General features: G+C 50.1%; 1 protein-coding gene across 1 annotated transcript in view; it reads right to left on the bottom strand.

Annotated features, from left to right (window-relative positions):
- SARM1 (sterile alpha and TIR motif containing 1) overlaps window positions 1-13,582 on the bottom strand; it is a 28,656-nt gene that overhangs the window by 5,159 nt on the left and 9,915 nt on the right. The window contains exons 2-7 of the mRNA XM_025361363.1: window positions 12,257-12,875; window positions 9,164-9,376; window positions 8,803-8,894; window positions 8,458-8,693; window positions 5,183-5,285; window positions 4,920-5,109 (exon numbers count right to left, since the gene is read on the bottom strand). Coding sequence (XP_025217148.1) covers window positions 4,920-5,109; window positions 5,183-5,285; window positions 8,458-8,693; window positions 8,803-8,894; window positions 9,164-9,376; window positions 12,257-12,875 — 1,453 coding nt within the window. The remainder of the gene's footprint in view (window positions 1-4,919; window positions 5,110-5,182; window positions 5,286-8,457; window positions 8,694-8,802; window positions 8,895-9,163; window positions 9,377-12,256; window positions 12,876-13,582) is intronic.

Here is a 13,582-nt window from a genome sequence, read left to right as displayed (position 1 = left end):
CACATTGAGTCTCTGACACAGGCTCTACGACCTGAGGCAAAAATAATAGGTACTTAAAGTTTCTGTTTTCTCTCTCTTTTTTTTTTTTTGGTGGAGAGCGGGGAACAGGATCTCACTTTGTTGCCCAGGCTGGAGGGCTGTGGCGCCATCAAGGCTCACTGCAGCCTCAACCTCCTGGGCTCAAGCCAGCCTCCCACCTCAGCCTCCCAAGTAGCTGGGACCACAGGCGTGTGCTACCATGTCTGGCTAATTTTTTGTATTTTTTAGTAGAGATGGGGTTTCACCATGTTGCCCAGGCTGGTCTCAAACTCCTGGCCTCAAGTGATCCTCCCACCTTAGCATCCCAAAGTGTTGGGATCACAGGCGTGGGCCGCCACATCTGTTCCTCTGTTTTCTAATATATAAAGCAGAGTTAATGATAGATTTTTCCATGGAATAAGCGCAACATTCCATGGCAAGTAATTAGAACAGCACTTAGCATACAGTGTATGCTTAATACGTAATAGGTGTTATTATTTCCTCTTCTATAAAGTGGGGATAATAAAACCTACCCCAAAGAATTGTTTTAAGGAATTATTTGCTATTAATGGGGTTTCGTAAGTGCTTATTGAATGTTTTTCTTCCTCTCAATAGGGAACCAAAGGGATTTTACTTTCTTGAGTGCAGTTCACTTGTGGTTTTCCATATTGATTACCCACTAATGTGACTTCAGGGAAAGGAGTTTTAAAACCAGAGGCAATTAAGCACCAGAAACAACCAAAGAGGGATGACGGCGCCTCTGGGGCTGGTCCAAGGCAAAGGCTCTTCCCGCCTCTTTGCCATCTGCTGGGACGACAAGGGGTGCCAAGCATTCTTGGGAAGTGGAGCCTTCCTGGGGAAAGAACATGTGTAACTTTGCCCTTGACTGGCTTCCTGGGGAGCCTCTCCATTTTACAGATGGAGAGAAAAAAGCCCAGGGAGGAAGGGATTTCCTCCTAAGCCACACGTACGCCCAGCCCACGAGGGACCAGTCCTCTGACTCAAGCCTCGAGAGTCCAAGTCCAGGCTGTTTCAACCAAGCCCTGCTGCCTCTCTGCTGAGCACTGGAATGAATCCTGACCCTGCAGCAATTTATTTGGAAATCTTTAGACATTTGTTTCATCCAGAATTATACAAAACCAAAGACAGTACAAACTGTTTATTGCACAGATTCAGAGGCTGGCCAAGAAAGGGATAATAGCGGCCAGGTACGGTGGCTCATGCCTGTAATCCCGGCACTTGGGGAGGCCGAGGCAGGCAGATCACAAGGTCAGGAGATCGAGACCATCCTGGCCAACATAGTGAAACCCCGTCTCTACTAAAATATATACATATCTAAATTAGCTGGACATGGTGGTGTGTGCCTGTAGTCCCAGCTACTCAGGAGGCTGAGGCAGGGGAATTGCTTGAACCCGGGAGGTGGAGGTTGCAGTGAGCCGAGATCGTGCCACAGCACTCTAGCCTGGTGACAGAGCGAGAGTCTGTCTCAAAAAAGATGAATAAATAAAAGAAAGGGATAATGGTTTGTTCAGGATCACCTAGCTGGTTGAGAATGAAAACAATTAGAGTCAAGTCCTTTGGCTGGGCATGGTGGCTCATGCCTCTAATCCCAGAACTTTGGGAGGCCGAGGCAAGCACTGAACTCCAGACTTGAGCTCAGGAGTTTGAGACTAGCCTGGGTGACATAGTGAAACCCTATCTCTACTGGAAAAAAAAAAAAGAAAAAAAAATGGAGTCAAGTCCTCTAACCTGGTAAATCTACTAGATAAGTATGGCTCTCTCAGGCATGGCATCTCAGCTTCATCAGTATCACTTGTCTGCTTAATCATTGATTCAATTGTTCTATAAACTCCTCTACAACCTCTCTCTCTTTCTCTCTCTCTCTCTCTTTTTTTTTTTGGTGCAATCGCATAGAGCCTCCTTTGTACCATGCATGGTTTTAAGCACCAGGGACACACATGAACGAGGCAAGGTCTGAAGTCTCATGGAGCTCACAGACACTCTTCTCTTTCTCTCAAAACGCTGCCTGCCACCTGCTCTGGGTCATCAGCCATGTTCTTACTGGATGCTCACCTGGCCCAGTGCCCCTCCCCAAACCAGGCCTAGTACTCAGCCCCTCCTATGTGGCCTCTGGGGCTTGACTCCACACTCCATGTGGACTGCATTTCAGTGTCAGAGCCTTCATTCTAAAACCCACTGCCCTGGCATCTTCTTCTTCATGGGCTCCTTGTTTTCCAGTGCTTTAAGCACAGATCTTCTCCTGCCTTTAAACACTCCTTAACCTGGTTTCCATAGTTCTTATCCAGCCAATGGTGTGCTGGTAACTTTATAATAACTAGCTATTCATGGGGGGAGAAAACCCACCAGCCAATCAACCAAACAAACAAAACTCTGATTTGTAGTGGTTCCCAATTTCCTTGGTGTAAATACTCCCACCATGGCTGATGTCAAGTTACCAACATGACATCACTGGATGTGGAGTTGTGAAAAGATACAGATAATCATCTCTGGTGTCGACTGAATCCAGCCCTACCCCATCACCTCCCCTCACACCCCCTCAGATCTGTGCCATAGAATGCAGTGTGGATCTTGGGAAAGCTATGAGCTTTGGAGTCAGAGAGATGGAATCTGAAGCCTAGCTTTTCTGATTTCTACACTAGCAGTGTATCCAGGGGAAAATTATTCTACTTTTCTGAGCCTCGGTTTCTTCATCTGTGATATGGAGAAAGTAGTACCCAAGATGTACATGGGCTTTCAGCACTGTTCTCCTTCCTACCTTTATTCCTTTGCTTTATTCCTATTTCCTTTGTTCTCCTTCCTACCTTTATTCCATGCTGTTACCCTGGCCTGGGATGCCTTCTCTTCCACTTATCTAGACTCTTAAGATTCTTCTCAAGACCTGTTTCCTCCATGAAGTCCTCCCTGATTATTCCAGTCCTCTGAGGACTAAACTCTAATTTTTTTTTTTTTTTTTTTTATCTTGCCCAAATTCCTACCTAAGGGGCCTAGGGAGTCATGCCCTACAAACCATAAAGTCTTATTGGAGGGGTTTTAATTTTAAACCTATATAGCGTGGTCTGCTTTCTAACCTGACTCTAATATAACATCATATAATAAGGGAGGAAATAAAAATATTTTAACCCCAAATATATTTCCCTGCCATATCTTGAAATTGCGCCACAAGTTTGTCTCTTGTGGGAAAAAGCCACATTCTGTAGAGAATCCCCTTCCCCCCAGTTTTTTCTTTTTCTTTTCAGACTCAGGAGATAATCACAAAGAGCCAGGCACCCTTTTAAGTCCGATAAGAAACATTTTATAACCTACTCCCTCTGAAGTCTGCCCTGAGAACTTCCTCTGCACAAATAAAACTTGGTCTCCACAACCCTTTATCTTAACCTAAACATTTCCTTTCTATTGATCCCAGGTCTTCAGATAAACTCAACTAATTATCAACCAGAAAAATTTTAAATTTACCAAAAGCCTGGAAGCCCCCGCTTTGAGCTGTCCTGCCTTTCTGAACCAAACCAACGTACATCTTAAATGTATTGATTAATGTCTCGTGTCTCCCAAAAATGTATAAAACCAAACTGTGCCCTGACCACCTTGGGCACATGTTTTAAAGGTCTCCTGAGGGCTACGTCATGGGCCATGGTCACTCATATTTGGCTTAGAGTAAATCTCTTCAAATATTTTACAGAGTTTGACTCTTTTCGTTGACATATTGTTGCCCTCTCCCTTCTCCAAACCCCTGTGGCAAGCAAGAGGTTTGCTTACCTGGCTCAGCATTTACACCAACTTTTATGCGATCTAGTCATTTTGAGACAGCATCCCACTCTGTTGCCCAAGCTGCAGTGCAGTGGCGCCATCTCCGCCTTCTGGGCCCAAATGAGTCCCCTGCCTCAGTTTCCCGAGTAGCTGGGATTACAGGTGCACGCCACCATGCCTGGCTAATTTTTGTATTTTTTTAGTAGAGACAAGTTTTCACTGTGTTTCCCAGGCTCTCAAACCCCGGACCTCAAGTGATCCTCCCGCCTCAGCTTCCCAAAGTGCTGGGATTACAGGTGTGAACCACTGTGCCTGGCCCTGTGGGCATATTCTTGTCTCTGAGCTGACTGCTTGTCTCATCCTGTCTCTCAGATGACTACTGCATCCCTCAGCCCCAACTCCAATTCCTACTGACAGATTAATGATTAATAACCTGAAGATGCAATGTGAATCTATCCATCCATCCATTCTATTAGTATTCAGTAAGTTCCTACAATGTGTCAGGCACTGAAAATACAATCATGAATTAAACAGAGGTAGTAGTTATAATAATTATATTAATAATAATAGCTACCACTATTGAGCAGTTACTATGTGCCAGCCATTCGCTAAGCACTTCACAAATTTTAGCTTTTTTAATCCTTATAACAATGTTCTAGACAGTTAGATACTATTATTACAATACCCTCTTTCCAGTAATAAATACAAAGCTTATTGGGATTAAGTAACTTGCCCAAGGCCAGAGCCAGGATTCAAACTCTCAGTTTTGAGCTCTCAACTATTCCCTTCTGCCTGTCGCTATGCTCTCGTGTCTCTCATGGAAGTTATTTTTCAAAGCATTTTTATCTCTCTCTGATCCTCACAACAGTTCTACAGGGTGAGTGGAACAGGTAAGATACCCCATTTTGCAGATAAGAAAACTGAGGCTCAGAGAGCCAAAGCCTAGTCTCTTGTCCCTTGTAGCTTGCTAAAGTCCTATTATAGTCAGAGCTGTGGTTCCTGACTTCCAGCTGGGTCAGGGAGGTGCTGCAGGGCTAAGTGTGCTGGGATGTGCAGACAAGAAGGACTAGAAGACAACCCTATCTTCTGGACCATGGGCCAATGCTGGGACCTTAGAGGCATAGGTGGGCACCTACCTTATGCACCCAATCCTTGCAGTCATGGTCCTGCATGCACTTGTCCAGTGCTCCAGGTGACAGCACCAGCACAAAGTTGCGGGCACCCATGACACTCTGGATGAGTTTGTCTTCGAACTTGCCTGCTTCCAGCTTCTCCACATCAATGAAGACACTGAAGCCGTGCAGCTGCAGGTGCACCTTCAGGAGGCTGCAAGTAGGTCCTGTGTCAGTGCCACAGCCTTGTCTCAAGGCCCTGCCACTGCCTGCCTGCCCCTCCTCACCTGGCCAGCTGGGAACCTGAGTTCCGGCGGTAGCTGATGAAGACATCTGGGGTGTCCCCACTGGGTTTGCCACCAGTACAGGGCAGCGGGGAGTGTAGCATTTCTAAAGCGGGCAACAGGAAGCATGGTGAGGGTGGCCCCTCCGCATCACTCACTGTCAGGTATATCATCCCTCTACCCAGCCCTGTCAGCCCAGCCTGGGAAGGGTGGCCTCTCCCAAAAAGGAGAAATGGGGCCTACAGAAGGAGGGTCATGTTATTGTTGGGTTACTCTTAGGAGGCAGGCACTGCGTTCTAGGGACATTGATATGCATGCACTTCCAGCCCTGCCCTCTCTCTGGAACTCCAGACCTGCACAGCCAGCTGCCCACAATCACTCCAAATTCAACACACTCCAAATCTCCCGCTCATTCCTTCTTCCCTATTTCCCACCAAAGCCAGACACCTGGGCATCAGCCTCAACTCCTGCCTCCCATTTAATTTATTCAACAAATACTTCCTAAGCACTTGCTGCGTGCCAGAACTAACTTCAGTGCTTGAGATTCGGCAGTGAATAAAACAGACCGCACTCTGCTCCTCTGGAGCAATGCTCCGTGCTCAGCACAGACACCACATTCTGAGGATTCTACCTACTAAACATCCAGGACTCCAGCCTCCGGGCCCTTCCCTGGCTCAGGTTTCCAGTGCCAGCCTCCTCAATGGCCTCCCTAAACCCAGCTAGAATTTTCCAGTCTAGGCCAGGCGCAGTGGCCCATACCTGTAATCCCAGCACTTTGGGGTGCCAAGGTGGGTGGATCACTCGAGGCCAGGAGTTCGAGACCAGCCTGGCCAATATGGTGAGACCCCATCTTCACAAAAGATACAAAAAAATTAGCCGGGCATGGTGGCACATGTCTGTAATCCAGCTACTTGGGAGGCTGAGGCACAAGAATCACTTGGACCTGGGAGGCAGAGGTTGCAGTGAGCCAAGAACGCACCACCACACTTTAGCCTGGGCAACAGAGTGAGACTCTGTCTAAAAAAAGAAAAGAAAAGAATTGCCCATTGTAGTCCATTTGCCACAGCTACCAGAAGATCTTTCTAAAATCCAAATCTGAGCATGTCACTCCTCCCACTTAAAAACTATGCATGGCTCACTACACGAACTATTTTTTTAAAGCTATTTTTGCCCTAGGATTTTCCTGTTGTTTAAAAATGCAATCTTGTGCTGGGTGCGGTGGCCCACACCCGTAATCTCAACACTTTGGGAGGCTAAGTTGGGAGGATTGCTTGAGACCAGGAGTTTGAGAACAGCCTGGGCAACATGGTGGAACCCTGTCTCTACAAAAAATACAAAAATTAGCCGGGTGTGGTGTTGCGCGCCTGTGGTCCCAGCTACTTGGGAGGTGAGGTGGGAGAATTGCTCGAGCCCAGGAGGTTGAGGTTTCAGTGGGTTGTGATTGCGCCACTGCACTCCAGCCTGGGTGACAGAATGAGACCTTGTCTCAAATTAATTAATTAATTAATTAAAATAAAAATGAAATCTTGAAGTTTTAATGGGAGCTGCCATGTAAAAATAATAAAAGCCAACCTGCATTAGTTGAAGCATAAGAATGCAGTCAAAGCTCAGTCCCTTGTGTCTTGTGGGTGCTTAGTCTGTAATTGCTGAATGAATGGATAAAATGAAAAGAATTTATCTTCTTATAATATTTAGACACAACCCTCATAGACAACATTTGTTTGTTTATGAAGCAGAAAGGCAAGGCTCAAGTCCCAGTTTTGACATCTAATGACTTTTATGACTGTGGGAAATGTATTTGAATTCTTTAAATGTTATTGTCATTATCTTTAAAGTGAACACCCATGATGGAAATATTCTATATCTTTATGATGATGGTGGGGGTCGGGGGGGTTACACAGGTGTCTTTTAAAACTCCTCAAACTGACACTTTTTTTCTTTTTTGAGATAGGGTCTCACTCCTGCTGCCCAGGCGGGCTGGAGTATAGTGACCTGATCACAGTTCACTGCAGCCTTAACTTCCTGGGCTCGGGTGATCCTCCCACCTCAGCCTCCCAAGTAGCTGGGACTACATGTATGCGCCACAACACCCAGTTAATTTTTTGTATTTTTTTGTGCTTTTAGTAGAGACGGGCCCAAGCTGGTTTCAAACTCCTGGACTTGAGCGATCTGCCTGCCTTGGCCTCGCAAAGTGCTAGAATTATAGGCATGAGCCACAGTGCCGGGCCCTCAAACTGGACACTTATTCCTCTTTCTATTCTTTCAAGAGTTCTTTAAGGTTGATTTTAAAAACTGAACACTCACTGCATAGAATCAGTGTAGACACTGATAAGATAATATCTTAAAAATCTAACAGAGTACCTTGTAATTGACAATAAAGATTAACTAAGTGGTAAATTAGTAAGTTTAAAATAAATTAGCCAATAATGAGGGTGGCTAGAGGCCTAGAATTCACTCTAAACCACCTCTAGACCCAAATTTTTTTTTTTTTTTTTTTTGAGACGAAGTCTCGCTGTGTCACCCAGGCTGGAGTGCAGTGGCCGGATCTCAGCTCATTGCAAGCTCCGCCTCCTGGATTTTTACGCCATTCTCCTGCCTCAGCCTCCCGAGTAGCTGGGACTACAGGCGCCCACCACCTCGCCCGGCTAGTTTTTTGTATTTTTTAGTAGAGACAGGGTTTCACCGTGTTAGCCAGGATGGTCTCCAACTCCTGACCTCGTGATCCGCCCGTCTCGGCCTCCCAAAGTGCTGGGATTACAGGCTTGAGCCACCGCGCCCGGCCCTAGACCCAAATTTTGTAAGCTGTTGGCCAATAGGATAACACACATACGCACACACCCTTCCCACCTATACCCCACTGCATGGATTCTCCATCAGCCGCTGCCTCTGCCTGGGCTGCCCTTCCTGTTGCCACCCCTCCCCGCCAGTGCCTCTCTCAAGACATGGTGAGGCATCCTGTCCTCTTTGAAATCTAGACCTGGGTGGATGGGGTGGGCCGGGCTTCCTCTGTGCTCCCACTGGAGACCTAGGTAGCTTTCTGCAGGGGCCGTCTGCCTGTTTAATACCTCCCTTCCTCCCACCGCCTACCCACCTAAGATTGGGAACTTCTTGAGGCAAAGTGCAACGTATTCATCTTTACATCCTCAGAGCCCAGTGTGACCCACGTTTGTGCTCAATCCACGGTGAGGCTGGAAGTCTCCACCCTGTGTTTTCCCTCACCCTTCTAGGGCCGTGGCTGGGGCTGGGGCTGGGGCGGGGTCCCGGGTGGGCAGGCTGACCTCTGGCTGCTGTGAGGATGCGGGCGCGGTGCACGCCCAGGCGGACGCCGCAATCCTCCAGCAGCTGCTGCTCAGACACGCGGTGCAGCAGGGAGCGGTCCAGGCCGCAGCTGACCAGGCCGTAGGTGTACTGGCGGAAGCGCGGGTCCAGGCTGCCCAGCCAGTCAGCCAGGTTGCTACGGTCGCACGTAGAATAGTTGGCGAAGGTCCTGAGCTCGGTGAGCTCCCTAAAGAACCTGCACCCCACGGAGGAGAAGACGCTGAGGTCCAGACTCAGATGGGCTGTGGACCGAGGGGGCGCTTATTTAGACCTAGCTGGGGTCCGGCGGACAGGAGGCTCCGTACCTCTTGCGGGTGATGCCAGATTTCATGCCCAGGTCGGTCTGGAGTTCCTCCTCCGTGAGCCGCAGAAGCAGGTCGCCATCCACCTGCTGCTCCTGGGAGAGGAGTCGGGTGTCAGGAAGGGCTCCGCTACTTAGCCCTTGGACCTCGAGCACAAGATGCAAGGGAAGGAACTGGAGATGGCGTGAAGGAGGCGGATGGGACCTAGGTCAGAGCCGAGTGACCCCAAGGGTGGCTGCGTACAGGCTCCCCACCCCTAAAAGCCACCCCAGTGCCACAGGAGTGCGAGGCCGGGAGGGAACACAGTCTCTGTGCACAGGGCGCCCACTCTGACTTGGGGGAGGTGCACCCCCCACGACTGTACCCGGAAGCTCTCGCAGTACTTGGAGAAGCCAATCTGCTGCAGCCACGTCTGGACCTCGGCCTCCTTCCAGCTGGGCACGGAGGGCAGGATGGGCCGTGGCACCTCCTCACCCAGCAGGCGCAGCGCGCGCTTGGCCAGCGCCGACTTAGTGCCATTGGTAGAGTAGGAAACCAGGCGTTTCAGGCTCTGGATGGCGCCGATGTCGCTGAATACCTAGGGAGGGAGTGGGGAGAGGGCTCTAGGTTCCACCAGCTCTCCAGGTGCCCCCACATGTTCCCAGTCCCTCTCCTTGTCTCTTCTCACAACCCAAAGTCTCTCCATCTGCCCTGGCTCCGCCTTCAGCCACTAAGTCATGGGGTCTTGCGGATTCCCCCTCCCGAAGTTCTCTCAATTCTTGACCAGGTCCTGACTCTGGATGGGTTGGGGGCAGATCCCTCCTTCATATCCTTCTTATAGCATCTACAGGCCCTGGAATAAAGTTGAGCTCTCAGCATGGCCCTAGGCAGAGCACAGTGCAGCTGCCCATCACTCCCAGTTCACCTCATCTTCCACCAACTTACCACTTCACACACACACACACACATGCACTCACATTCCAAGGCTTTCACACCTCTGGGTCTTGGCCCACTATGTTTCCAAATCCTTAGTTCTTCCAGCCTGCTTGTGGGAATCCTCCCAATCCACGGAAATCCTACTCATCCACCAGAATCCAAATCGATTAGCACCTCCTTCATGCAGCCTGCTTTGATTTCCCCACATCCTGGCCCACAACTCCAATGAGGGCTTATATACCACACTCTTATATGCCACTGTCACTGGTTGACAATGCAACTTCCACTGGAGTATAAGCTGAGGACATGTGTTAGTCACTACTGGAACCCTGTATCTGACATAATGAATGACACAGAGTGGGACTCAAGATGTCTTTGTTGAACTGGACTCACTTGGCCTCGATGGGAAAGGGGTGACAGGCTGGTGATCCTGATTGCTCCCAGATCCAATCCTTGAGGTCCTCACTCCCTACTTCCTTTAAGACCCTTCTCCCTAAGCAGAATGACCTGCCTTATAGAGCAAGTCATCCCTGATCCAGCTCTGGAGAGCAGAGAGAAGAATCAGAAGTTCCTAGAACACTGGATGTTGAAAGAGGCCCCAGACACCCCCCTAACATAGCAGTCTCCTTTTTTTTTTTTTTTTTTTTGAGACGGAGCCTTGCTCTGTAGCCCAGGCTAGAGTGCAGTGGTGCGATTCCGGCTCACTGCAACCTCTGCCTCACAGGTTCATGTGATGCTTTTGCCTCAGCCTCCCGAGTAGCTGGGATTACAGGTACCTGCCACCACGCCCAGCTAATTTTTGTATTTTTAGTAGAGACAGAGTTTCACCATGTTGTCCAGGCTGGTCTCGAACTCCTGACCTCAAGTGATCCACCTGCCTCGGCCTCCCAAAGTGCTGGGATTACAGGCGTGAACCACCTCATCCAACCAGCAGTCTCCTTTTTATCTGTAGGCAAACACATGATGGGTGACAATCATCTGTAAGATACATACCTTTGAGCACCCCCCGATGACAGCTGGGGTACAGACAAGGTGGGCCATGGGGTATGCACGACATCCCTGTGCACCAGCTATCACCAACCTCCAAGGCTCCACAGAAAAATGCAAAGAAGAGTGACATTGTAGGGAGAATCTTCAACCTGTAATATTTTGTTTTTTTTTTGTTTTTTTTTTTGGGAGGGGGGACGGAGTCTCGCTCTGTCACCCAGACTGGAGTGCAGAGGCACAATCTCGGCTCACTGCAAGCTCCGCCTCCTGGGTTCACGCCATTCTCCTGCCACAGCCTCCCGAGCAGCTGGGACTACTGGCGCCCGCCAGCACACCCGGCTAATTTTTTGTATTTTTAGTAGAGACGGGGTTTCACTGTGTTAGCCAGGGTGGTCTCGATCTTCTGACCTCGTGATCCTCCCGCCTCGGCCTCCCAAAGTGCTGGGATTACAGGCGTGAGCCACTGCGCCCGGCCCAACCTGTAATATTTTAAAAACAAAGCCCAGCTGGGGATGTGGTGCGTGTTTGTAGTCCCAGCTACTTGGGAGGCTGAGGCAGAGAGGATCACTTGGAGCCTGAGAGTTTGATGCCAGCCTAGGCAATATAGTAGAACTCTGTTTCCAAAAAGTACAATCCACAAACTTTCGGTGCTAAAACTATCATTATCCCACATCCAGGGTAAGAACTGCTGCTGTGGTTCAATTTATTGAATTTTCCACAAGATAAAAATGAGGCCCAGATAGAGGCCCAGAGAGGGGAAGCCAGGTGCTCAAGGTCACACAGCAAATTAAAGCAGTGGGCAAAGGTCACTGGTAGATTAGATCCTGGACATGAGGACCCCTTGGGACTCTGGTGGGGGTTATCTGGCTGACACACTGATGTCCTGTCCCAAGCCCCAAGCCTCTGTCTCTAGCAGCCATCTTCCCAGACTCCAGACTCAAAAGGCTAAACTACCCACTGAAGCTCCCCAGCTGGGCATCTCTCAAGCATCTCAAACTCCATATGTCCTGCAGAAGTCACTTTCTTCCCCTTCCCCACTTCCACTTGTCTGTCACCCAGTTCACCTTATTCATTGCCTATGTTCAGGGCCAGGAGTCATCCTCAGCTCCTCTCTCTCCTTCTCCCAGTCACCAAGTGCTAACTCCATCTCTTAAACAACTCTTGAATCTGCTCTCTGCCACTGGCATCGCTATCTCCCCCTTCTCCCAACGCCCACCCCTTCAAGTCATACATAGTCTTTTATTAGGTTGCCTTGCCTCCACCCTCACCCTTGCCAAGCCCCTTTCCACACAGCAGCTAGAATGATCTTTGTAAAACACAAGTGTTCCCTTGCTTAAAAACTTCTTAGTGTCTTCCTCTTGCCCCCAAACCCAAGTTCAAACTTTGGGACTTGCCTTCAAGGTCAAAATGACTGGCTCCCCCTCCCCGGCCTCTTTGTCTTGCTTCACCTAATTCTGATGTGTATTTCAAGACCCGGTTGAATGTGACTTCCTCTGGGAAACCTTCCCAAAGGCTCTCTAACCCCTGATCCACCCAACCCCACATCTGCACCCACCTTGGTCTTGCCTTGCAGGCTCTTGATGGCAGCCTCCGCGCAGAGATAGAAAGCCCCGATGCACTGCGCCTCCAAGCGGTTAGAGTCGAGCAACGGCACAAGGCGCTGCAGGTCATCGGGCCCGCGGCCCTGGCTTGTGTCGCTGGCGTCCACCAGACAGCGGGCGAAGCGGCCAGGGTCCAGCGAGGCCACAAGCGGCTCCACGAGCGCCAGCGTGCCCGAGCGTTCCACCTCGCGCTCCACCTCCTTGTTAGTCGCCAACACCGCTACTGCGAGGCAGGCGTGCAGCCGAAGCAGCTCGTCCTCCTTGGAGAAGGCGAGCGGGAAGAGCCACTCGGCTGCGCGCTTCTCCACCATGCGCCGCTGCACCGCCTGGCCCCCATGCAGTGCGCAGTTGCCCAGCGCCAGCGCGCAGTGGCGCAGTAGTGCGGGGTCTGTGCGGCGGCACCAATACAGCACCGCGTCCAGGCCGCCGGCCGCCACCAGCTTCTGGCACGTCTCCTCCGAGTGCTTGAACATGTGCTCCAAGATGCCTGCCACGCTCCGCGCCAGCTCTACGGGTTCGCGCTCCTTCGCCAGGTTCAGGATCACGCCCAGCCCGATGCGCGCCACGCGGTCCCTGCCCAGTGAAAGTGGAAGGGGACGGTGGAATTGCCGCAGCTTGTGGAGCTTGGCTTGCCCGTTTGGGGCCTGGTCACTAACCCTCTCTGGGCCTCACTGGCCTCATATGGGGATAGGATTCCCCTCCCTGCTCCCCACTCTCACCTCCTCCCCTGGGAGGACCCCACTTCTCGGATTCTAAGGGTGCTCTATCCTGGCCACAGCCATTCTCCCCCTCATTCCTCCCCTTGAGAGGCAGTATGTGTGGTGGCTAAGAGCCTCAGCTCAGGAGCAGATCCCCTGGGTCCTGGTTTCTTCTCAGCCCGTTTTCTAACTGGGATAAAGGAGACCTTTGGGCAGCTTCCTTTATCTCTCTGCCTTGCTTTCCTTATCTCATAAATAGAAAATACAAATACCTGCCTCATAGGATTATTATCAGGACTAATGAGATAAGCCATATAGAGTGCTTGGCACAATGCCTGGCACATGGTAAAAACTCAACAAATATTAACTTGTCCTAATTTGAAGTGTCACTTGAAGCACACCACTCTTAGCCTTGCCTTTTCCTCACTCCATGGCCCATGACTGGGGCGTATGTATTCATTCATACAACAGATGTTTCCTGAGGACCTCCCCTGGGCCAGGCACTGCACTATGGGCTGAGGTTTAACTGAGACTGGCTGGAGCTTATCCTCAGAGCAATGGAGGAGGACATAGACAAGAAAA

The sequence above is a fragment of the Theropithecus gelada genome, chromosome 16 (genome assembly GCF_003255815.1).
Source record: "Theropithecus gelada isolate Dixy chromosome 16, Tgel_1.0, whole genome shotgun sequence".
NCBI lineage: Eukaryota > Metazoa > Chordata > Mammalia > Primates > Cercopithecidae > Theropithecus > Theropithecus gelada.
Note: the sequence above shows the minus strand (reverse complement) of the source record. Positions and strands in the feature narration are given on the sequence as shown.